The sequence below is a fragment of the Copadichromis virginalis genome, linkage group LG17 (genome assembly GCF_057382275.1).
Source record: "Copadichromis virginalis isolate Kocher_CV1m ecotype Utaka linkage group LG17, C_Virginalis_male_GT1.1, whole genome shotgun sequence".
Taxonomy (NCBI): domain Eukaryota; kingdom Metazoa; phylum Chordata; class Actinopteri; order Cichliformes; family Cichlidae; genus Copadichromis; species Copadichromis virginalis.
The window spans coordinates 27,005,284-27,031,379 of NC_140634.1; the positions used below are offsets into that span (position 1 = coordinate 27,005,284).

Below are 26,096 nucleotides of genomic sequence, written 5' to 3' on the forward strand. Positions count from 1 at the left end.
GAAATTCGAAGATACGTAAGCTATCGCTTATATGATCTAAAACTACATTGCCAAGAAGCCTTTGCGACAATAACACGACGACGGATCATTTCCAGCCAATCAGCGTCCGCCCATGGTGTTCTCTTACTGACGTGTCGGGTTTAGTTCAGGGGAAAAACACGGGTCTGCTTTTGATGCTGTTCCTTTAACCGCCAGACACCAACAGGTAGAAAAATGGCAGAACCCAGCAAGCAGGACATTTCTATTATTTTCAAGCGACTTCGTTCCATCCCTACGAATAAGGTGAGAGTTAAATAAATACCAGAAAGACGGGTGTATTCTGGTGCACAAGGAAGTCCGCTGAACTAAATATCTGACACGTCGCACTTTATGGGAAACGCCACAGCTGGCTTCAGTTTGCGACCAATTTAACAGCTGTCTGACGTGTGTCATCTTTAGAATAAGTCGGGTTTAAAAAAAAAAAAACAACGTGTTTTTAAAACGTGCAGAAGCAAAATATCACAAAACTTAGAAATTGTAACCTGACGTGACGTGACGTTAGCAAACGGGGTGACAGCTAGCTAGCTACATTTTGACAGTTTACATTAGCCGTGTTTGTTTAAAGCTCCGTTTCTAAGGCCTTTTCTCGACTCGGGTCATGTAAAAGACAGAACAGACATCTTCAGGGACAAAGATGTGTTTGCGACTCGCTGCTGTAACTATTATCTGTTGATCTCATTGCGAAATTAACGCCACTTCACCAACAGCTGTTTGAGTCAGTAGCACAGTCTCCTGTTTATCCTCACAGCTGTTGCTTCGTGTAGTCGGACACTCTTCACGCTCTTGGCCTCCACCCGTGGACCATTCTACAAGTGCGTTAATTTGAAAAGAATCCATGCATAAAATACTACAATACCAAATATACTCCTGAGACAAAATGTAAATCCAGTTGTTGAAACAGTGGTTATGAAATATTTTATAAAACACGTCTAAATATAACAAACAAATTTCCAGCTTAGAAATCCACTTCTTCCAGATCCACATGTGTTTTTAAACATTTTGTTAACATCAGCATATTTTAAAGAACATTATGCTCTGTAAATTGTGTCCAACAGCACATGTACGACCTAATTCGCCTTAGAAAGGAAGAGATAAAACAGTAAAATGACATGTCATGTTGTTCATGTGCCAACACCATGGGTAGACCAAAGGTCTGTCCTCTGACATATTTTTTTTTTTTTTTTTTTTTCAATTTTTTCTGACTAGTTAAGTGCATTGAGTGCATTAGTCTAACCAATACAACCCTATTACTCATATTACCAAAGGTTCAAAGTATCCTTTATTTATATGACCACATTTATCCCTAGATAGCATATTTTTCTGAGAAAACACTAATAACAGCTATGATTTGCAACCCTGTTGACATACATATAAAATAAACATTTTAAAATCATGAAATATTATTAAACAACACTGCTGTGGTCCTGAGTATTTGTCACATTTATGTCATAACTGCAAATAAAAGTACTATATTTCAGCCACGTTAACTTGTACAATCTTGTTACTCTTATTTTAACCAGGTTACCATATAATTTTTACTAAAATGATCGTAAATGCTTTGTTGTTGCTTTTTCATTCATAAGGGCTTAATCTGTTGCTTTTGTAAAAGTTTGTAGTACAGGGTCAAGTTGTTTAAAGTGATTAAACTAACTCTCATCTGAAACTGAGTATGCAATATGAGTTCATTCACTTAATAGTCAAGAATTTATTAAACACTATTTTAAAAATCTCATTTTTTTTTTCTGCCATATTGGTTACCAGGTTGCATCAAGCATAGTATGCAACAAATAAAAAGTGCACCTTTGATGCCTGAACTGGCCATATCAATTTATTATTTGTTTTTATTACTTACATCAAATAAAATATCTTTAAATTATCTATATTTTAAAAAAATAGTCTTCTCCAGTTATAGAATGATCCGTCTCTTTTGTTAATATGATGAATATCTCGTGTGTTTGTATATATTCTTGCTCTCTGTCCCTCAGGTTTGCTTTGACTGCGCAGCTAAGAACCCCAGCTGGGCCAGCATCACCTATGGGGTTTTTGTCTGTATAGATTGTTCTGGGACTCACAGGTCTCTGGGAGTGCACCTTTCATTTATTAGGTAAGTCAGGAATTATATATTTTCCTTGGAGTTGGAGGTAAATGGACTGGTGCTCATGTCAATGTGTGAATGGGGCTTGTTGTAAGAAAGTTCTCAAATACAGTAGAAAATGTATAAGTGCTTTTTATCTAACATCACACACTCCAATAGAAGCATCGGGATCTTTGGGTTCAAGTTTACTTCAACATGCAGACTAGAGGAGCCAGTTTGCAGACAACCTCCTCTTCATCATGAGCCACAAGCACCTCTAACAAAATAATAAATTAAGAGTAAACAACAGTTCAGAAGTGTGTTCAATGGGAAGGTTGTGTTTGAGGATTAAACACTGAGAATTATTATTATTATTATTTTTTAATTTTCTGAGAAGATTTGCAGTGCGTTACTGACACCTGCTATGATGTATGGTTTGGAGATGTTGGGATTAACAAAAAGACAGGGGACAGAGCTTCCAGATTTTCACTGGGAGTTACCAGGACATGCAAGACTAGAAAAGAGTACATCAGAGGGATGGCTCAGGCTGAGCAGTTTGGAGACAAAGTTAGAGAGGCAAGGCTGAGCTAGTATGAAGATATGCAGCGCTGAACAAAGGATGCTGAAGATGAAGCTGCCCAATGGGAGGAAAAGAGGAAGAAAACGGAGAAGGTGTTGGTGAGCGTTGGTGTGACTTAAGAGGATCCCTGGGATAGGGTGAGATGGAGGCAGATGATTCGCTGTAGCCACCTCTTTGAAGTGAAAGTGGATGTGAATGATTATTTTTCCGTTTTTGCAAACAAAAGTGCCTTGACTCTGCTGTTGCTGTAATATTTTTTTTTAATTAAATTGAGTTTTATAAAAAGTTTTTCTTTTTTTGCAATATAAGAAATTAGGATGTAAAAATATCAGCTCGTTAGGATAGTATTAAACCCTTTAAAAAATTCAAGACAACAGCAGTCATAGAAATGAAAAGAAGGTAAGATATGCACAGTGTTTTGATCAAATTCCCTCTACCTTTTATAACCCAAACTGCAAAGATGTAGTGCAATATGGACTCAACAGCTCAGAAGTATACTCTCAGCCAAAAACAGGCCTTTGTAGGGTAACTAAGCATGACTGGTGTTCTTATTGTTAAGGCATAGGATTGTGTTACCTGTGTAATAAAAGTAAACTTTTAAAAAGATAAGCAATTTAAAAAAAAAAGAAGAAAAAAATAAACTGTCATTTCAAATGACTACATTAAAAGTGTGTAATGTAATAGTAAAGCTATTGTAGGCTGCTTCCTTATTTTGCAATCATTCACCACAACAGGTAGCTTCACATGTTTGACTTGGCAGATTTTATTTTTATGCCGGATGCCCTTCCTGACCCCACCCCAAAGGGATTTATTTCTCCTCCTGGACTTGAACCAGGGATCTTTCACTTTTTGGGCGAATGTGTAAACTACGAGCAGTAATCCTGGATACGGTATATTAATTGGACATAACAATCTCTAGAGATTTATTGTAATTTTGGATAAAAATAAATGACTTAAGCATCCAAAACAAATAAAACAGAATAAAGACGATTCAGATACAGTGAAGGATAAGTGGAACAAAGGCAGCTCAAGCAAGGAGATGGGAGTGGATAGGGTTCTGTAACCTCAGGTGTTTTTCTTTGTTCAAACACACATTCTTCAAACCCTGATCCTGTTGTGCCACACAGGTCCACCGAGCTGGATTTTAATTGGTCGTGGTTCCAGCTAAGATGTATGCAAGTTGGAGGCAACACCAGCGCAGTGAGTAAAATATCAGCACACTATCATCAGGTTAAAACTCCAGCAGTGTGTGACACAAGCGTGATTCTACCTGTTTGCTTTCCTGTTTCTTATTTGACCTCTCGGTGTCAGATTGCATTTTTCAGTCAACATGGCTGCAGAGCCAATGCCGCCAATGCCAAGTACAACAGCCGGGCTGCACAGCTGTACAGAGAGAAGATAAAGACTTTAGCCACACAAGCAACCAGACGCCATGGCACTGAGGTAACACTGACAGGCTGGGTTACAGTCTGAAAACACCTCCACGTTTCTCCTCAAGGGGGGCGGGGAGAAACCAACCTGGGGCTGAGAGATTAAATTTATTAAACACTGGCTTCCTGGGTATTACCCATATGCTTATCACACTTATAATAAACGCTCATATAATTGAATCATTTTACGGCTCTTGTTCTCCACAGCTGTGGCTGGACAGTCAGGCTCCTCTGTCTCCAACATCCCCAGGCGACAAGCAGGTGGATTTCTTCAGTCTGCATACACAGGTATAAGTGTGTGGTTTCTTCAATTGGGATTTAGTCCAGAACTTTCCACAGATATGCTGCACAGCCTGACACAGCGATTATTAATTTCACTACGTGTGTCTGTTTCCTGGCCAGGCTGTTCCTGAAAATCTGAACATGGCCAAAATGAGTCTGAGCCCCTCCGCATCAGAGAAGCTTTCAGAGCCAGAAAAAGATGAAGACCGTAATGGTATCTTTGTGTCATTGCTTAATAATCTGATTTATACTGACTCACTGCAGTTTTATATTAAAATAGTTTTGTGGCTCATCACATGTTTATCTTCAGGTAACTCAGAGGAGGGTCCCAATGTGGAAATGCTCAGTGTTTCACCAAAAGCAAACCCAGGTTTGAGTCAATACTGTGCATGTTTAGTTAACTCTACCTAAATGCCCGTAAAAGTCTGTCTAAATATTGACTTCACTCTGTCTGTTGTTTTCTCAGAGCCCTCTTCTCTTCTTAAGAAGAAGCCAGCAGGTGCCAAGAAAACAGTATGTATAAAGTTTTATATTGGTGTCATAATAAGCACAATAAAACTATTACTTAAGGGAGGAGGGTAATATTCAGACAAAAAATTCAAGTAGTGTCTGAGATAAATTTTAAGACAAATAGAAAGCCAGTCACGTTGTCTTACTTTACAAGCTCGGGTCAACCTGATCGTACTACACACCACAGCCACATAGGGAGGGCCACATTTACACCCAAGTTAGGCAGTGCAGCAGTAGTCACTGCATACACACACATCACATGATTGACCTGAGGGGACACAAGAACAGGTAAATAAGGTGAATCACAACAACAGTAGGCACCATTTACTGCCAATAAAATAAATTATCTTTACACGTTTGTTTTAAATAATGAATTGGGGTCCCATTCCACATGTCCCTGCAGTTTGCACTGCCCTGCTGCCTCATGGACCCATTTATAAGAGGTTATAGTATAGTATTATGAGAGGTTGTTTTTTGTTTTCTGAATTTTCCTCTTTTAAAATATGTTTTTAATCTTGGAGATTCTGAATGTTATCTCAGAATACAAGCTTCTACCCCAGCTCCGTTATCTGTTTTATTTGGTACATCATTGTAATGTGTATGTTTGTGTGCAGCTGGCCTCAAAGAAGGGCGGTCTGGGCGCTCAGAAGGTTAGCAGCCAGAGCTTCTCGGAGCTCGAGAAGAAGGCGCAGGCTGCTGACAAAATCAGAGAGAAAGAGAGCTTTGCTGGTGCCAAGAAGAACGTTACAACTGAGGAGTCCATGTAAGAATACCCATAGCTTTTTATTTCTTTTTCATTCCATCTTTCTTGTTGTAATCACTTAATCGGAAAGCGAATGTAACTTTGTGTCCTCTATGGCAAGATGAAATCCATGGCTCTTTCTTCTCTTTACCTCAGGAGAAAGGGGCTAAATCATGTATATTACTTAAGCTATGCACCACATTTGGCTCGTCTGTTTCCATCTCTGAGCTTACCTACTTTTTTTCTTCTCAGTGCTCCATCCATGCGGCTGGCCTACAAAGATTTTGAGCAGCAGAGGAAAATCGAAGAGCAGAAGCTGAAAGGACTAGAGGGGAAAAAGAAGGAACAGGCTGAGAGACTGGGCATGGGTCTGGGCATGAGGAGGTAAGACAAATTGGGAGTGAGGGGGGACAAACCTCTAGTAGATTTAAGATTTTTTTTTTTTTTTTTTCTCCATTTTAATGTTTCTCACTGTCATTTTTACTCTTTCTTGGCTCTTCTCTGTAGTGGAGTTTCTCACTCTGTGATGTCAGACATGCACACCATCCAGCAGGACAATCCAATTGGAGCAAAGACCACCAAAGGACGGCGATTTATTGATGAAGATGACGATGAAGGGTCCTTCAGCTCTAGGTCAGATAAAGTTGATGTTGATAATATATAAACAAAATGAAATCTTGATACTGTGTTAATAATATTACAGGGTTTTTTTCCTTTTATGTGAGACAGAGACGGGTATAACAGTAAAGCTGTAAAAAATATCAGTAGTGAAGGTAGATGAGTTTAATAGTTGGAGTTGACTATCCAAAGTAGCGGACAGTGGCTAAGAGAGGTGAAGAAGAGAGTGCAGGCAGGGTGGAGTGGATGGAGATATGTCTCAGTAATGATTTGTGACACCAAGTGTGAAAGGGAATGTTTACCAAATGATAGTGAGACCTACTTTGATGTGTGGTTTGGAGATGTTGGCACTGACAAAAAGCCAAGCTGAAGATGTCAAGGTCTTCATTGGGAGTGAGCAGGGTGGACACGATTAGAAATGAGTACATCACAGGGACAGTTCAGTTTGAAAAGTTTGGAGATAAAGTCAGAGAGGCAATGCTCAAATGATTTGGACATGTGGGTATATTGGACAAAGGGTGCTGACTATGGAGTTGCCAGGCAGGAAGAAAAAGAGGAAGATCAAAAAAGAAGTTTACAGATGTAGTGAAGGAGGACATGCAGAGGGTCGATGTGATAGGTCAGATAGATGTTTGTTTTTTCTTAAAAAAATTACTGATGCAGTTTGATTAAAACATATAATATTCTAAATGATCATAAATAAAACTGAGTATGGTACAAAAATATATATGGTGTGTGAAAAATGTAGTAGCTCTTAATGATTAACAGTTGGGGAAACCTGAAGTAGCATTTGTTGTGAACATCCATAGCCTTTTTAAATAGGAGTAATTCTTCTTGGTGCTCTTGCACTCAAATATATCAGTTATAGACGAATGAACAACTTGGCAAAGTTCATTCTTTCAATTCAGACTGTGTTGATATTGAACTATGTGTTGCAGAGCTCTTTGTTCTTTCTGTTTCTAATATTTCTTTATGTTCAGAGTCATTTTCAAGTTACAGGATTAATGTGGGATCTGTGAGCACTTCCCTGACACTGTAGCATGATGAATGGGAGTCTATAAATCTAACATTTGCATGCTAAACAATGTGCTGACTGTGTAAATTTGGGTATCTTAGTGTCAGCGTACTAGTAAAGTCCATTATCTCTCTTTTTGTTCCACCTTATATTGTTCTTGTTGGCTTCTTTCTTCAGGGTTCTAACTCGCTTTGAGGACCAAAGTGAAACCTCAGACAGTTTCTCTTCACGGTGGGGCGATGGAGATGATGGAAGAGGCTGGATGAAAGAGAGCAAGAAACCAGAGCCAGACTTTTTCTTGTCCTCCACTATAACTTCATTTGATGACAGGTTAGTTGTTTAAACACAAAACTGAAGCTTTCTACATGTTTTTATGGTTAGGTTTAATGATTCAAAGCAAATTTTAGTTAAATACAACAATCAAAATTAACAGCAAATTAAGATAAGGGCTTTCTAGAATAAATCTGATTATGTTATCAAATAAAATAATCAGATTTATTCTATTTTATCAAATAAAATTACTAATTTACAGAAAGAAATTTTTTACACCTCAGCCGCAAAAGGCTGATGGGTGACATGCAATAACTCGAGAAGAAGGCAAAGTAGAACTTTCAACACATGATAGCATAAGTGCGTCTGCTAGCTGGCTGAGGTGTAGTGTTGGTGGTCATCAGTGTTTTTTAATTGTAGCTTAAGATACTTTTTACACAAAGGTAAGACTCTTCAGTCTTAAATATGTTTGGTGTAATTTAATTCAGCGTGTTCTTTTAAAATACACGATTTGTGCTTAAAGTACTTCTTCCTGTTGTCATATTATAATTTTTTTCTGTTGGTAACTGTTATCAGGCCCACAACCAGAAGGAAACCAGAAACAGCAGCGCTCTCAGACACGGGAGAAGCTCGGAAAAAGTTTGGAGATGATGTAAAAGCCATCTCGTCTGATATGTACTTTGGAAAACAAGACAACTCTGAGGTATACAAGCACAACGTGGACACACATTCTAAACCGTGCTTTTCCTTTGATTTCATTTGGTGAATACTAGACTGGGAAATCACATTAAAAACTGTCTGTATTTGTTCCTTGGAACTTGAGATAAGCCTGAACATTAGTTCCTGAAGGTCTTTAATTTAAATAGAGGTTCTTAAATGGTCAAACATAAAACTTGGTTGAAATTTTCAAAATTTTCTGTTGTTCAGTATGAAGCCAAAACCCGACTGGAGAGATTTTCTGCGAGTGCATCCATAAGTTCAGCCGATCTATTTGATGATCCAAAGAAGCAGACTGGTAAGACATGACTGTCTCTTCTTTTCTTAGCGCTTGTATGTTGAGCCGCTCGGAGGAACATCTTAGTATGATTGTTTGTTTGTTTTTAATAAGATGCCGACTTGTGTGATTCTTTAAAGTTGGATTTAACAACCTGTTAACTGTGTGCTTTTCTGATACATCTTCCAAACTCCAGGTCATTTTGTCAGTAATAAGTAGACAAACGCGCCACAAATTCAGCTGTGTTCTTAATTTTATTGGGGACTTTGGGTCACTGATTAATGCCGGTTGCTAAAACTGTATCATAAGAGAGAAACTGCACATGTTGGATGCTTGTTCCAGGCTTAGTTAGGTGGTGGTCACATTGAGAAGACAATCTTGGCCTATCCTACTTGGTGTTACACTGTTGGGTGGAATTTTAGGTGGAATGGAGGTTTTCCACCTGTCTGATGACCCTTGAATCTCTGCTAGAATAATTACATAATAAGTATTGAACTGTGATACAGGTTGTAATATAAAATATTATGAAAAGAAGTCTGACTTTTGAGTTTATTGTGAAGCTGTGCTGAAATTGTGAGTAATTTATCTCACATACACTGAAGTTTTGCACTAGCTCCAGAGTGATTAACCATACCAACTGTGCATACTGGTCAAACTGGTCTCAACCCTTGTACCTCAGAGGAAATCTAAATACCGTAAATTCTTTCATATGATCATGTGAAAAAGCAGGTTTCACAAGACTGAAAACATTAAATACACACTTACTGCTTCCACAGGCATTAAGAAGGTAAGTAGCCTCCAGGTGCTGCTAATCAAAGGCATTTGAGTAATTGATTTTGAGCAAGTGTGAACACCTCTGTGACAGCAGACGTTTTGTTTTCCTGTTCTGGAGCATTCGGGGTGAAAGATATCAGCAATGATCTTAAAGAAGCAATTGTTGCTGCCAATCAATCTACGAAGGGTTATAAGGCCATTTTCAAACAATCTGAAGTCGCTCATTCTACAGTGAGGACAATTATTCACAAGTGGAAAACATTCAATATAATTACTGATCTTATCAGGAGTGGAAGTCACTAGAAGGTCAGACCATTTGTAGCATTTTATTTTATTTTTTTAGTTTCTCTGTTTCTGACTCTACAGGCCGCAGCATGTTGGCATGTTAAATGTTAATGGTCATGACTGAACAAGTATAGTTTGTTTGGAAGGATTGCCAGTTTAGGATTGCAAAGTTGCATCTGAACAAACCACGAGACTTCTGGAACAATGTCCTTCATACAGATAAAACCCAAAGTAGGGATGTTTGTTTGGGGGCGCTTGCAGTCACAGACCCCCATGAATTCCTCTGTATACCAAAGTATTGTAGAGTCGAATGAGAGGCCATCTGTCCAAGAGATGAATCTTAAACAAAACTGGGTCATGCAGCAGGACAATGATCATATCACAGCATTGCTTTAACGAGCAGGCCAAAATTTCTCCACAACAATGTGAGAGACTTGTAAGATCATACAGGAAATGATTGCTTCAAGTTATTGCTGCTAAATGTGCTCAGCAGGCTACTGTACTTTGTTTTACACAGGACTGCAGAGAGTCTCCTGAAAACTGTCTTTTTCACATGACTGTACATGCGAGTGGCTTCTCCACGAGTCCTCGAGCTTTTTGTCTCTCTGTCTGCTTGACGTTTTGCCTCGTGTCCACAGCGAGTTCGTACCGTCTGAGCAACGTACTCCCCAGTGCTCCCGACATGTCGCAGCTCAAACATGGAGTGCGCTCAGTTGCAGGAAAACTTTCAGTCATGGCCAGCGGCGTAGTTAGCTCAATTCAGGTCAGTCAGATATATTCCAGCGTATGATAGAAGTTCATCAATAATGACGACTTCTCATGGTGCTTTTTTAATTTCCTTTTTTCAGGATCACTACAGTTCCTAAGTGAACATGTCGGATTCACCGTCCATAGGTATCTTCTGTTTGCCAGTTAGATGACATTTCTAGTGGGTGCTCATCGTGGGAGAGTTGGGAGGAAAATATAAATCAATGCTATGAGCAAGTCTGCAGAATGTACTTGTATATTGTATATCTATATCTAGTTTTTTATTAGATGATGTATATACATAGTCGTAGTCTTTGGGATCAAATAAAGATGAGCAGAGCACAATATTTTTCGGTGGAATTATTTTCCCCCTGCAAACACCTTGAAGGAAGATATTTGTGTATATACAGCTATGAAGAATATTCAGCCTGCATTATGTTAAGTTTGCTTTGAGCTTCGGGGTTTTACATATATAGAAATGCTGTATGTAGCAGTCTGAGGAGCTAGGAGGGCTATCCGTTTGATTCCTTTACCTCCGTAAGTACTTAATTCAGTAACTGACTCATCACGTGCACTTTGTAGTGTTGTTTTTGTGCTTTTTGTTTTTTTGTGCCCCTTCATGCAGGGTTGAAAGTGTCCTTTCTGTCCCCAAAGTGCACTTACATTTGCTCTTCCAAAGGCAGGACCAAAAGCTGATTTAAAACAGAGGCCTTGGGGAAACAGATATACTTTTAGTAAGAGTACTGTAAGTTATGTAAACTGATGCGTCACTAGCACATAAGTGTCATTATCCTGTGAGTTGCAATTTGTTGTTGTTGTTGTTGTTTTTTGGAAGTCATGCAGAAATGCTTATAAAAAAGGAATGTGATATGTCAAAGTTTTAAGGAGTAAAAAAAAACAATTATTATAAGATATAAATATTTCTTTAAAACAACAAATGAGCTTCGTAAAAGCTCCAGTTGCATAGAATTAGATGCTATGAAGAATTCAGTCATCATTTTAAGAAGTAATTTTTGTTAGATTATTGTTTTTTTTTTAATGTTCTTGAAATAAATGCCTAATCATCTTGGTAAATCTCTAAATTGTACACTTAGTATGGCCCTTGGATCGCCTCTATAAAACTTGAAGGATTTCTTGATGTGCTGAGACCTTTTATGTAGCTTTCAGGCCTCGTTTCCACTTTAAAAGAACAATGTGAATGATCCCTTTAAAACCATCAGTTATTTTTTTCTGTTACTTTAACTGCCATCATAAAAGGTTTTAACTTTATATATGCTATTGTTTCTAAACACAGTAGAACTACAGGCAGTGCTTGAGTTAGATTTGATATCTGTTCAGAGTAAAGCTTGCGCTTTTGCCTTTTTTCTGTCCTTTATCATTGTGCAAAGTTAAAGGGACTAATTAAAGCCCGGACTCCGTCATAATAGTACAGACTAATTTCTGAGAAGCTGGAACATCCCAGGAGTTTGATTTGACATGTTCAAATATGAAACACTAAAGAGGTTCTTAAATGGTCAAATATATTTTTGTTTTTTGGGTTTTGTTTTTTAATTCCCATCAGTAAATGCCTTAGTCCGGAGATCTTTGATTTACACACCTTCTTGTTGTCTCAATCTAGGTATCTTTTGCACATGTGTTGGAAATTGTGTGTAACAGCTTTTGCTTGGTTGCACTCTAGTTTTTGCCCCTAAGTCGGCATATATGTTTTGTAAGATTGTGTCTCTGCCGTTCTATATTGTTACATGTAGGAGCTTGTATAAGCTGCATGGCCCTTGTAGCCCTCAAAATAAATATGTCAACACATCCTGAATATGAGATGGATTAAGAAACTTGTTTATTAAAACTCTAGTCCGCTGTGAACTGCTACATACAATCTTGTATAGGGGTTTTTCATTAATGAAAAAACTTACAGATAGATTTTGACCATTTTTGACACTCAAAATGTAAGTACGACTTTTGGGAATATGCCAAATAAATGGTTTGTGCTTAAACTTTTACTGTCTTCATTATTTGTGTAAATGTGTCTGTGGTCCGTGTGCCTGCAAACTTTTTTTTTTTTTTTTTTTTTTAGATTTAAGTGGGATTTGTTTTTTCTTTTTAAGACATCTTATTCACAGTACTGTGCAAAACTCTTAAACATCCAAGAACCCAGCCTGAATCTTTGAAAATGCCAATGACAGCACAGTTTGACAGGCATAAAATATTTTTGCATTAACAAGATGATTCTCAAAGAGCTATTGGCAGAAAACCTTTATCATCAGGGTGAGTAGTGTGCCCTAAAAAAACTGGAGGACCTGAGAGATGCATCTGGCCCTTCTGTTGTCCCACCCACTCAATTTTCCCTTACCTACTGTACTTCCGTATCTTTTGTAAATTTCAGTGTTTCATGCAATTGATGCATTCATTTCCAATTTTTCTCTATAAAAATATAAGACTAAAGGGTGGCTCAAGACCTTTGCGTGTTTTTATTGGGCAAATATCACTTCGTTAAAAGTCAATAGTATAAACCAGATAAAAGCAGCAGTTCTCGCTTTAAAAAGCTGAAACGTGATCTCGTGTTTTTGATAAATATCTTAAATAATCAGTGAAAATTTAAAATTATATCAGTAAAGTTCTCTTCCACATCGGACAGTCTATCAAATGTTGATCTACTTCTGCAGACATTAATCCACTTTGGCCAATTTCAGAGCAAATTCTGGCAACCGCTTACGTGGCCGGTTGTTGCGTTGATAGTCGTGCGGTCATTGTCGGAAATTTGATGCAAAATCAAACAACACTGCTAAACCTGGCGAAAAGTTGCTTAATTTAAAGGTTTCATCACGAACAAATAATCAGTTACTGGAGTAAAATGTTTCTCTTTAATTGTGTTTATAGCATTTAAACAACTAAAAGCGTTGGTGCTTTTAACTAGTTAAACATTACAGTATTAATATTTACGAGCTTACGAAGCACCCCTTGAAGGTCGCATTTTTCCAAGGAACAGGGGTAAAGAAAAAGTCCTTTTAAAGCGCCAACACACGCACACTCAGTCCGTTATTTTTTGCGTTTTTGAAGTTGATTTCTACATTATGAACTTCTCTCTAAAACAGGAGTCTTGTTTTTCTGTGCAAGGTAACAAACTCTGGTAAGCCCGTTTAACTCTCTAAATAGGCTATAAAAAGATAACCAGCGGTTTATTACTGCGCTAAAATGCCTACTGAACTAAAGCAGAGGAGGAAGACGCAGGCACAGAAGCAAAGCGATGAACCATCAGAAGGCTCAAACGGGAAAGAAGAAACGCAGAAAGTGAAGACTGAAGCAGGAGACGAGACAGGAGCGAACAAAACGTCCTCGGGCCTGGACATTAGAAGTGTAATGTGCTTGTTGTCGCTCGCAGCTTGCGGGGCTCTGAGCTGGTAAGTCCACATATTAGTATTAACGCTTTCTTCAGAACTACAGAGGACTTCTCTCTGAAGGTTTTCTGACTTTCAGGTTGGTGCTGCAGCAGAATGAGAAGTTTTCCCAGATTGAGGAAAAATACAGATCTCTACACGGAAAAACTTCCAGTCTGTTCGACATGGAGGAGGAGATTGTCAGAGTTTCCAAAAAGGTACGTTTGATTGACTGTGGAGCAGATCCTCAACGTGTTTGGACCATGAATCTGCAAATTTTGATGGGTGTGAATGTCAAATACTTAGCGATCTTTAAATATTTAGCCCGACGATAAAGAGTGTAATTCCCCTAGAATTAAATCGATTTTAAGTGTATTTTACATGAAATTACGATGTAATTATGTATCTATAAATATTTACTGCTAGATACAGTAGGATAAGGGTGTAATAATAATATGTTTTTAGGCAAGAAGAAATAATTATACTCTAAGTATCAGCGTAACTACTTTTAAGTAGTGCTAACTCCAGGTATTTCACAGGAAAGAAGAAATCATTCCGTTTTATGTCATTTTAAGTTGCGCCCAAGTAATTTTAAATAGCCCATAAGTAATTTTAAGTAGTTTATAGCTTGTATGTTAACATGTATTTTAGAGAAGATGTAATTAGAAGAAGTTATTATACTGTAAGTACTATGTGTAGGTACGTTTAAGTAGGACATCACTTCAGATATTTTACAGGAAATAATAACTTAGTTTTAAGTAATTTTAAGGTTTAAGGAAGTTATGCATTACTGAAAATTAGTTACAGTGTAATTATTTATTGGCTCCTGTAAAAACGTGAAATGTTGCCCCTTATTCTACTGTATCTAGTAGGTATTTGTAGGCAATTATTAATACTTTGGATAAAATAGATTTTATTTGAGCGGAACTGCTTTTTAACCACACACTGTATTATAAAACGCTACCTTGTTTTTAACTGGACTCTATGGCTACCAGATGTTCTTTATTTCAACATAGAATTTAGTTCTTTGGGCAAAACAAATAAACTTAACAATGATTGTGTTGTATTGGGTTGCTTAAGGAAAGCTGTGAGACAAATATTCCAAAATCTGGACACATAAAATCCAATGTGTCTGTTCACCTAAATTCCATTTGAGATTATTGCATTTCAGCCCATTTGAATTTAAGTTTAGCAAAGAAAAAGTGTCTTCTTATTATATTTTATTTATTTTATATATATTTTGTTTAACCTCAAGGGAGGGGAAAACTATGGTTACATTTTTTGCAGAATTAAACTTGCTTAGTCTTTGCATTTCTTGGGACATTCTGGGGTTTTTTACTCACCTCAAACATATGCAACTAACTTTAAGCATCAAGTCAGAAGGGATGCTTCTATACCTTTTGTAAATTCCTATGTTTTAAAAACACCTTAAAACCTTCCAATATTACCCAAAGTCAATGACAGGTAGAGCAGAAACAACTGCTTTGATTTTTCTTTGTTTAAAAGATGTCACCTGAATTTGAACCAGGACCTGTATTCTCATGTGATACTGATTTGAACCACAAGATGGTGCAGCAAGCCTTTATTTACCAAAGCAAGTCATTAGGGGTGCATTGTTATTTACAATTATGGGCACTTCTGAAAACATGGAAGTACACCCAATGTCAAATACTGCCCCCTGGTGTTGAAAGATTTAGATAACTACAGGGATAATTACAAAAAGTACCTTTAAGTTAAAGAAAGGGAGAAAAAAAACTATCTTCATGAATTTCATTCTTTTAAAGTTGAGTTATCACTGCACCACTTTGTGTATTATATGAATACTGCAGATAGAGCTCCCACAGAAACAGCACTCCTGTTTTGTGTTGCGGCTGCAGCTTGCCGCCTCTGAGGATGACCTACAGGATGCGCTCTCCACCATCTCCCTGGTGACAAAACTCCAGCAGGACATCTCCACCCTCCATGCTGCTGTCACGACAATACAGGCTGATGAAAGCTCTGCCTCCCGTGATCTGGAGAAGGTCAACGCCCACTTCCTCAACGTGACCGAGACGTGGCAAGAGAGTCTGGCAGCCATCACCACCGATCTCACCTCACTCAAGGCCGAGTCCAGGGACACTCATGCAGGAGCCACAGAGCGGGTGAATGAAGCCGAGCGGAGAATCCGTTCACTGGCGGAGAGGCTGGAGGAGCTCAAGGACAGCACAAAGAGGAACGCCCGAGCTCTGGAGCGCACAGAGGAGGACGACGTCAAGCGAGCGCAGGATCAGCTGGATTGGAACACCAAGCAGATCCACAAGCTGGAGGAGCAGATCGGCATCCTGAACAAGAGGGAGGCCGAGCTAAGCTCTCAGCTCCAGGAGCACATTCCCCGTGCGAGGGCCTGCAAAGAGCATCTGCCGGAGGTAGAAGAGGCAGTGCGCTCCATCCTCAAACTGGGTGGAGATCTGAGCGGGATGGAGAAGAGGCTGGAGGAGGTGACCTTGCAGGTGTTCGGCACCGAGGACAGCATGCTGAAAGCAACAAATGAAATCCTCGAGATCAGACAGGAGCTGGACACCCTGCAGGCTCAAAACAGCATCATGAAGATGAAAAATGAGTTGTCCGTGGTTAAAGAGGCGGTCCGTGAACTCACCATGGTGTTGAGGGAAAGTGGGGTTGACAGCCAAATGAACTCTGACGCTCTGGAGGAAGTGGAATGGAATGAGGAGGAGGAAGGGTGGGAGAAAGATGAAGAGGATAAATTGACCGAGCCTTTTCTTGATGACCTCACAGAATGATGTCATTGTTGTTGTTGTTTTTGTCCACTAGGAAAAATGAGTAGGAATGTCCTGTTTAACTGTAGGCTGTAAACCCCTTAAGTTGAGTTTAGTAGTATCTCTGTAAACTTTGTACCTCACTTTAATGTCAGAAAACTAGCCTGATGTCAACACGAGCTCATTAAAACACTGCACTGTATTACAGAAGTCGGATACATTTACCTTTGTGCACCATTTTATTAAATATGCCCGACTACTCTCAAGGTATCCATATGCACTGATACAGTTTTAAAGCATTAAATGTGCCAGTCTTTGTTCAGTCTTCTCTGTTTTTCTCTATTTTATTCAAATGTAAACTGGATATGTTTTAGGTTTGAAAGTTTTGATTGAGAACAAAGCAGTTTCATATCACCACCTTTGATGCAAGGTCGTCATTGTTGACCATTTTCTTTGCACGTTTTTGTTGTTTAAACAGCAAAAGATCCCCTGATCAGTTGGAAACAAGCAATAATGAACAGGGTCAATAAAATTTCTAAGTGTTAGATTAGATTTTAAACAGAAGAAGCTTTGCAAATATCAAGACAATCCACATATTTGAATGTCACGTTTCCATCTTGTTCTTGTGTCACCTGTTGTGTCACTAAGCTTATTTAATAAAACAATCTTTTTTTGTTTTTACAGAACAATGTCTGATTTGTTTTTTCCTCTCAGTGAATCGTCTTCTGTCCTGAGGTGTTTGTTTGTTTGTTTTTTTCCATTGGGGAAAAAACATGTCCTGTACCACCTTTTTCAGTGTGAGAGCGTCCAGCTGATGCTAGAGAGTCTCGGGGGTCAGCGTGGGGCTCTGAAGTCTCAGCTGGAGGGTTTGGAGCAGGATGTAGCTCGGCTGAAGGAGTGGGCTACTGGCTTGACTGAGAAGAGGGCTCAGCTTCAGAGCAGCTTGACTTCACTGAGAGAAGCTGTGGGTCAGATCGAAGCACGGACATCGACCATCACAAAGGACTTTACCAGCAAGGTTATTGATGATGTTATTGATGTCGCGCCTTTTCTTTTTCTAGAGTCCAAGTGTATGTGGGTAGAGACTAATCATATTGATAGCAACTCTGGTATCGGTATCTGATTAATACTAGAGCAATCGATATTGCCGTTCAGTATGTAGCCCACTGAATTCAGTTAAATACTTTTTTGGGGGTGGAGGGGTGAAAAACTATACCTCAGCTACACCACATTTACATTCAAGGTCTAAAAGTTTAAAAATAGATGAAAAGCTGATAGGGGTGCTTTATTGTACTATTTATTGTGGAAAGTAAAAATGTGATTTAGTGATCATTAAAATCTCTTCGGAAATTGCAGGTTGATGATAATTTCTCTCATAAACAATAACACACTCTGCTATATATTTCGCGTCCCTTTATAGGTTAAAAGTAGCAGTATTGGTATCAGCAGTACGGCCGCGTATTTATTTGGTTCAGTTGATACCCAAATTTGCAACAAAAAAGCATGTTCACCTCTGCAAAAGATTCTTTTTGCTTTTTTACAGATAACATAAAAACGAAAGACTAAATACTTACACAGTGCTGTGCAATAATGCAAAGCCCTTACAAAAAAAGCTTTCTTAGTGCTGTTTCAAACATTTCTTTTTTCCCTATGGCCATCTAGGTGTCGTCAGTGAGGACTGATGTGCGCAGGATGGATGGCCTGCACTCTGAGGTGGAGTCTCTGCTGACTCAGGTGGGCGAGCTTGAAGACGAGGCTGCTCGGGTGGAGCACAGCATGGTGAAACGCATCGGGGATGTGCTGGCCAGCAGCATCGATCGAGTTTCCAACCTCCGATCCGCATCTGAACGCAATTCTCAGGCCATAGAGCAGCTCCGCAGACGCATCCCTGAACTCGCCAGCGCCGACGAGCAGATCTCGGAGCGCTTGGTGGAGCTAGAGAGCGGCCGGGCCCGCGTGATAAGAACGGTGACCTTTGCCAGCGACCTTAAACCAAAGGTGGCTAATATTAGGAGAGACTTTGGCGCGTTTGAGCCCCAGTTGTCAGACCTGACTCTTCGGATAGGACGATTAGCAAAAGATCTCATGGAAAGAGAGAGAGAGATCGCTGAGCTTCGACAGACATTAAGCAACCTCACTGCAGTCGAGGGAGATTTGAGCGTCACAAGTAAACAGGTCAACGAGATAGCTGATATAACAGACATTGGAGAGATACACAAGCCAACATGAAAAACAAACCGACATTGGCTTCAATTCATCGATTTAACCCGATTACCTGTCATACTGCTGTTTTAGAACAAGAACAAATACTGAAATAAATCTGTTTTTTATTACGAATAAAACAAATGTGAGCATCTGAACACCCTTGAAGCAATCACTATGATCTGAGGCTGTCAGCTTTTCTAAATGGCGTAATATGATCTGGACCTCGAGGATGAAGATTTGATCGCTTTATTGTTTTTCTTTGCCTGGCTCCATCTAAATGTGTCAGTTTCATTACTTACCAAGTCAAGAATCCCCAGTAAAACAAATACAACTGCATGAAAAGTTTGCTGGTTTTGCCCCCCAGAAGAAGTTTCACTTACACAACTCTCTTTTTTACCTGCACAATTCTCTCATACATTTCCATCGGGTTTCATGCCATGTGCGATGGCTTCTCCTCCTCCTTCTATAATCTCCCTGATATTCAGTATGGGCCACATAATACTAGCTTTAGGGGATACAGCAATACAGTAGCTTGACATTTTGAGGAATGTGCCTATTCGCGTTCCAGCAGAGCTCTGCAGAATCTCTCTCGTGTCTCCAGGGTAAATGTGAATTACTGAGTTATAGCTCCAGTTATTGGTTCTGACCAGCCCTGTCACCGATTGCAAGTAGCCACGACAATAAAACCACCTGCCACATATTGTTTGGATCCCCCTCTTCAAACCAGAAAAGCTCTGACTTGTCAAAGCTGGACAAAGGACCTCAGTGGGACCCCTGGCTCCAGTGACCTGCAGGGTGCTTGTTCGGTTTATCTCACAGATGCTCGATCGGTTAAAGTTCTGTGGAAATCGGAGGCCTTAAAAGCTGTGTCATTCTTCTCTATTCGTTTATTGCGCTTCCTCTTTATAGTTTTAACTGTCAATTAACTAATAATTACTGCAGTTTTTAATCCTCTCCAGTCCAGCCTCCCATTAATATAACGCTTAAATTACACCAGTCTAAACACCATTACTACATCACACACACCATACATTTTCTATAGAAACCAAGTGTAACGAAAAGCAGCGGTTAATTGTTTTCCCTTTTTCTTTCTACCTTTTTTATGGTGCCATTATATTTCTCCACTTGCGTTCATGTTTAAGCATGCTCTTTCATTGTTTTCCAGTGTTGAAGCTACCTTTTAAGAGTCAAAGTGCTATATTATGATTTTGGACTTGCTTCACACCCCCTCGGTTCATCCTTTGAAATAAGCCATTTTAGATCCCTTTCTTTTTCCCTTTAACCCACCAACATCGGGTTTAAGTGGATTAGCTACCCTAACTGACATGATGCAAAGCCAGTAAATAAGGAAAGGATTGAACTGTTAATCAACCACTTTCATGGCTTATTCTGTAGTAGTATAAGTGATGCAGATATCCCAATGTACAAGAATTTGGTGTGAGTACTGCACTACTAGTGTGTCTTATGAATGCCAGAAAAAAAGGTTTTCCAACTTAAACAGATTTTATAAAGCGATGATCTTTCAGTGCCAATGGTTTTAATGTTGTGTCTGATTAGTTTGGTAGTCCATGACCCTTTTTTAATGTTTGGAACATTGAAAACGGCTGTGCTGCCTGTTTTCATGTTCCCCGTGTTTACACTGTGCTCAGAGTGATGTCAGTAATATCTTACTGACATCACTCCCCACGCATCAGTTCTTCTTACAGCTTTTACTTAACACATTGTCCTAAATCGTCTTACCTTTACCATTAAAGTGCTACAGACTTGGAAATCCAGTTTGTCACTAGAGATATGCAGTACATGAGTGTTTCCTGATGTACTCTCTAGATTACTTAAATAGTTTATTGATGTCCAAATGCCTTAAACCAAAACAGATAGCTTTGAAGTATTCCAGTGAAGTGGTCACCCAACCACAGCTTTAGCTGTTGCTGAAGGAAGCGCCTTCCTATGGAACACTTGGTAAAGAGGCAAAACTATTTTTCACTTGTATAAAGAGTTCAGCATCTGGTATTTATTCATTAAGAGGTGAAAAATCGTTGCCTGGACTCCACAGCCTTGTCACATATTATTAATAACACGATGCTGACGTTATAAATAATGTAGCGAAGACGGATTACGATTTTTCCCCTCTCCCCATCAGCCACTGGGTAAATCACGTCTCTTATTTTTTCATTCCCGCCCTTCCTGTCAATACATCACCCATGATGTAATGAACCAAAGTAAGAAATCATTTTATCACGTAGTTCACACCCAGAAATAATTCTTCACAATTTTGAGTTAACAAGGTTTTTTTTTAATTCTTAAAAAACAAAAAAACAAAGTGAATAAAAACGGGGTGCTCAAAATGAGCTCATTGATCCACTAGAAAGATTAAAAAACAGCCAACTGGCACAAAAACGGTGAGTTTGAAAAAAATAATAATAGAAAAGTACAGTGCAGAATGAGTGTGGATTCACAGATCAGCAGTCCGTCTCTGCCCCTCTCACTCCTGCTCTAACTGTCCTCATGTTTGTTCTTTTCTAGTGTGCAACTTCATGGCATCAACCATCAACTCTGAAAAACCTTTCTTTTTAAAACTAGGAAAAGCTTGTCACCCATTTGGATTCATTATTGACCCTGTTGTTGCATGTTTTGACATCCCGATGGGACATTGCTAACTACTCCTCCGTGATGTCGGGCTGTTCAGACAGGCCTGCCAGTGACTCTGTGGTCTTCTGCAGGGCTTCCTGCAGGGCAGCGATAGCCTGATCGTGGCCTTCTAGCTTGGCTGCTTTGCCTTCCAAACCAGCTACCATGTCTCTTAAGTTCTCCAGCTGCTCGGGCTTCATCCTGCTGCTGTTGTCCTCCAAAGCAGCGAGCCTCCTCTCCAGGTCCTCCACCTGCTCACCCAGGCTGGAGTCTGCTGAAGGTAACTCTGTCTTGTCTCCTTCTAGAGCAGCTATACTAGACTGGAGATCCTCCAAACTGCTCTTCACTGCCTCCAGTTCTTGCTCCAAATTAGTTTTAATGTCCTCCACAGCTTTCCCCTGTGCAGCCAGACTGCTCTCATGTGCATCATGCTTGTCAAACAGTGATTGTACTTTGGAGTTGATGTCTGACACTGAGGCAGACATTGAAACTACGTTCTCCTCCGATGCTTTGACTCTGGCTGCAAGGTCATCAGTTCTCAGCAGGGCCTGAGTAGCTGCTTCATTCACTTGCTCGTCCACATTACGAACAGCATCGGCAAACTGCTCCATGCCACTCTCTAGCATCACAGCCTTGTCCTTCAGAGCCTGAAGCGAAGCCTCGGTTGAAGACAGAGACTCCCTCAGATTCCCAGTGGTGTCTTGCATTACTTTCCTCAGTGTCTCAATTTCCTGAGACACTGAGGCCACCTCTCGGTTGCGAGTCTGGAGCTCTTCCCTCACTGCACTGATCTGCTGTCTGAGGGAATCGCCTGACGAGTCAGCTGCATCTTTGGCTGTTTTAATTTCAGCTACAGCATCAACAATGGCCGACAGCTCTTGTTTGATGAGAGCGGGGTCTTCGATGTCACCCAGACGGGCTTTAAGATCAGCCAGCTGGCTCTGCGCCTCACTCTGAGCTTCAGTGAACTCTGCAACGCTGGCTTTAATGGACTGGCTGGCCTCAGCTAAGCGCTCCTCAATAGTCTTCTCCAGAGAGGAGAAGTCTTTCTCTCGAGCCTCCTTCACGTCATTGATACCCTCTGAAAGGTCCCTGAGTAGATCATTCTGGAGCCTCTGAAGGGCCTCCTCCACTCTCCTCGTCTCCACCTCGGCTCTCTTCATTCGACTGATGGCCCCCTCCATCTCCACCCGTGTGATCCCCAGAGATGACTCCAGCCCGTCCACAACACCCCTCAGAGACTCCACCTTTACAAAGAACATTGGAAACACAAAGACAAATTTTACTCATACACTCTTTTCTCGCATTTAGATGTTGTTAGATTTCACAGTCTACAGCAGTGCAAATGAAGCTCAAATTCAAAGTATAAAAATGAAATCTCTACAAGGTTGAAAAGATGGTGCAGGAATTTTTCAGTTTCTCAGTATTGTTATTCCTTGAACTGTATCAGAGCTTCACAGTGTAAGATAATCTTATACTGGGGCTCAGTGCAGTCCCTTGCTTCTAAAGGCCACACATCCTTTTTACACAGTTTGCTTCTGATTTATCAATCCTAGCAAACAGAAGGTTTGCAGTGGGCTGCTTTTATGTGCCTGAGATGAATTCTGTCTCCTCTCTCTTTTTGGTATCATTCAGATCAAGCACAAGAAGAAATGATATATGAAACAAGCCTTTAACGGAGTCTCAGTCTCCACTTTAACAGCCTAGATATGAATTTGAATTTTTTAGCAGGGCTGAGTTCGGGAAAAGATATTGCCACCTCATGTTCTTTGTGAAGCAAGAGAAAGCTGAATCTCTGCATTAATGACTGACCTTGTAAATCCATAATCTGCCCTGTCCAGCTTTGCAATCAGAAACGACTTGTTCTCATTCAAAGAAACCCGCGATAAAGAAATTCATAATACTGTAGATGACGTATTATTGAGTGGGTCTGAAATTTTATTACCCACTCACATTTTAGAGCTCACAAACACAGACTCCTAGAGTACATGAAGTAAAACCACATTATCCACGTCTATATAAGTGCATACGCGTTTATTATAAGGTGATGCTTCCTTTTAGAGTTCTGGAAAATACCTGGATAAAAGAAAAGTGACGTTTAGAAGTTCTATCCATTGATTCGTATTCTTTCCTACCTACCTGTTGAACGACACTTTCCACTTTGCCGCTCAGTTCTGCGCTTTGCCGTGCGCTCTCCTCGTGTTTTGCGCTCGTCTGGCGGATTTCATCCAGCGCTTGCTGTACGTGAAAAGCAGCGAACCCTGCAGCACCTATTAACGCCACATAAAACACCGTGGTCACAAGAAGACTCAGGCAGCTGCCTGGCCGTGGCGACCCCTGAGGTCCGGGGGCACTCGCTCCGTTGTGGCTGCTCTTTTGGGTTTTCTTCGGCGCATCTTCTTGGCTGGATGCGGCGCTCTTGTCGCTATTCTTTGGCTTTTTCGCAGTCATGGTTAGCGGGAGCTTTGAGACGTGTGTGTGAGAGAGGGCTGCTAGTTTTGCAGTCGTGGATGGAGAGGCTTTTCAGTCCAGTCCCACTGACTGGACCAGCAGCGTATCAGTGAGCGCTTCGTGTCTTTCCCCGGGGGGCTTTTGCGCTGAGGTATGCGGATGGGGGTTGTCCCATGCCCAACTCCAGGCTCTGAATGGGTCTTGTCCGGTGACATAAAACACTAGGAAGCAATGAATGATTAGTGGGCTGCTGCACTTATAGTAGATTTTTATATTAGGCATGTTTTTATCTTTGCATCACGTGTGATAATCGCATAAAGACAGATTTATATAGGTGTGTCATACTCTCATCATTTGCAGAAAAACTGTGACTTTTTAATAACGTGAAGGGGAGAGAAGAAGAAAAGATTTATCAAAGTGTCAGTCGGTGTGCCATCCACACACTTTTGTCTCTATTATTCTTACAAATTTCCCTTAATGCTGTTTTTTTTTTCTTCTTTCTTTCTGCTGATGCAAACTTTCTGCACACAGCTCAGTGAAGCAGCGCAGCGCAGGGAGGGGCACTTTCTTCCCTTCCAGTTTGCTCCTCCTTTCATACGTGGCAGCTGAAGTTTTGGCACGGCAGCAAATCACGTACTGTACACGTTCGCGCAGAGAAGAGACATCAGAAAAGTCACAGAGTCCGTGTGCAAATGTCAAAGTCAGTAAACGCATTATAAAGGTGAATAAATCACCAACAGTTCAGTGGTCTTAATGATCTTTGTGGCATCGTTACTCATTCATGGTATATATTTTAATAATGTTGTCATTTTATTCTTTAGGGCTTTCTAATCTGCATCTTTACTGATAGACTTTTATTTTATTTCTGGATTTTGTTCTTTAAACCACATAACGAAAACGTTCTGAGACAGAATATTAGTAATTTTCTGCCCCCTTTCTTAAAAAAAGACGTAAAAAACGACGAAATGGTCACATTCTCGGTTTGAACACTAGATGTCGCTAAGAGAGCGTTTAAAGTCAAAACCAGAACAAGCATTGTTCTATACATGAGAGCATTGCATGTGCAGAACACTGATGAAATTATTGACGTTCGTATTAAATTAAATTAAATTAAATTAAATTAAATTAAATTAAATTAAATTAAATTAAATTAAATTCAACTGTCTATGTTTCCCTAAATGTTTTATTCAGCAGAGATGTGCAACATAACAATTTTGCATATAGAAAAGTACAACAGAATTGTCAATAAAAGGAAGGAAAATGGAAATACTAAGTCAGAAGATGATAAAAATGTTAGCATGTATATGTGGAAAAAAACTATAAACTTAAAAAGTGGAATGAGTTACTGCCCTGTTTTATTCCAGAGGGAGAGCTTATAAGTGATCCAATTCACACCTTGATTTGTTCCTTCAAAATGTACTGAATAATAATTGTGTATTAAACTCAAATGTGCAACAAGTTTAGACTATTAAGAGAGTTAAAATAAGTCACAGTGTTACCTTTTGCATTGGCATTGTCTTCTTTTTGCATTTTATGTTTTGTTTCGTGATGCTTAAATGTTTTCAGTTATTTAAAGCTGTGGACTGCAGGCAGGCCAGTTCGGCACTTTCAAACCTCTACTTCTACTACAAAGCAATTCTGTTTAATGGTCTGACGTTTTTAATTATGAAGTTAAAAAAGAAAGAAAGTTAATAATAGTGACAATGATATTTCGTCATCCAGAGGACCCAATAGTGCCTGTATAGCTGGTTGAAAAGTTTTGTAGCTGTCTTTTAAATATGAATATAAATAGCTAAATTCAATCAGTGGACAGATGTTACGTGGTATAAATTATGCAAAATGAGGAAAAGATTAATTTATCACGAAAATCTTCATTTCATTTAAAAAGTTTTTAAACTTTTTTTTTAAAGTAATTTGATAAATGTCTTCATTTATATCTTCGACGTTAATTGAAAAAAAAAAGAAGGAAATTGAATAAATAAATAAATGGATAAACCACTTTCAATAAAATTAATTTTTAATTTTAAAGACATGAATTGAAATTACATCTTCCTTAAAATAGATCATGCCTTTAAAAATCCTGAAAGAAAAAAACAGAATAAAAACGAAATTAAAAGATGAGACTTGTTTGTTTTATAAAAACCATCGTAAAATAGATTTTCAGAATAAAGTAAGTTACATTTTTAGAACATGTAGATATGACAATGAAAGTACGTCCAAAACGTTTATTAATCGAGACTGAAGTGTTGGCTTGATCAGCATATACTTTTAATATAGTTTAGCAAGCCCCATTTTAGATGAAATGATAAAATCATAAAGAAGATA

At 39.4% G+C, this 26,096-nt stretch overlaps 3 protein-coding genes across 5 annotated transcripts; 2 read left to right on the forward strand and 1 right to left on the reverse strand.

Moving 5' to 3' along the window:
• Positions 1–100: 100 nt before the first annotated feature.
• Positions 101–10,707, forward strand: arfgap3 (ADP-ribosylation factor GTPase activating protein 3). Its single transcript, XM_085437469.1, has 16 exons — positions 101–282; positions 2,025–2,143; positions 3,821–3,893; positions 4,005–4,136; positions 4,331–4,411; positions 4,526–4,619; positions 4,716–4,775; positions 4,872–4,918; positions 5,530–5,678; positions 5,910–6,041; positions 6,165–6,290; positions 7,468–7,620; positions 8,137–8,263; positions 8,488–8,575; positions 10,252–10,376; positions 10,462–10,707. Exons 1-16 carry the CDS (start codon positions 214–216, stop codon positions 10,477–10,479), a joined length of 1,593 nt encoding a protein of 530 aa, XP_085293595.1. The 5' UTR covers positions 101–213; the 3' UTR covers positions 10,480–10,707.
• Positions 10,708–13,322: 2,615 nt separating this feature from the next.
• ikbip (IKBKB interacting protein) lies at positions 13,323–20,424 on the forward strand. 3 transcript variants are annotated; one of them, XM_085437114.1, is made up of 4 exons: positions 13,323–13,755; positions 13,832–13,949; positions 17,284–17,505; positions 18,150–20,424. In XM_085437114.1, exons 1-4 carry the CDS (start codon positions 13,550–13,552, stop codon positions 18,714–18,716), a joined length of 1,113 nt encoding a protein of 370 aa, XP_085293240.1. In that variant the 5' UTR covers positions 13,323–13,549; the 3' UTR covers positions 18,717–20,424. The 3 variants fall into 3 exon arrangements, with proteins under 3 accessions (XP_085293240.1, XP_085293238.1, XP_085293239.1); XM_085437112.1 differs by lacking the exons at positions 17,284–17,505; positions 18,150–20,424 and adding an exon at positions 15,561–17,164; XM_085437113.1 differs by lacking the exons at positions 17,284–17,505; positions 18,150–20,424 and adding an exon at positions 15,609–17,164.
• Positions 20,425–20,968: 544 nt separating this feature from the next.
• ckap4 (cytoskeleton associated protein 4) lies at positions 20,969–23,956 on the reverse strand. Its single transcript, XM_085437450.1, has 2 exons — positions 23,460–23,956; positions 20,969–22,567 (listed from the first exon to the last, which is right to left on the reverse strand). Exons 1-2 carry the CDS (start codon positions 23,769–23,771, stop codon positions 21,350–21,352), a joined length of 1,530 nt encoding a protein of 509 aa, XP_085293576.1. The 5' UTR covers positions 23,772–23,956; the 3' UTR covers positions 20,969–21,349.
• Between the last annotated feature and the right edge of the window lie 2,140 nt (positions 23,957–26,096).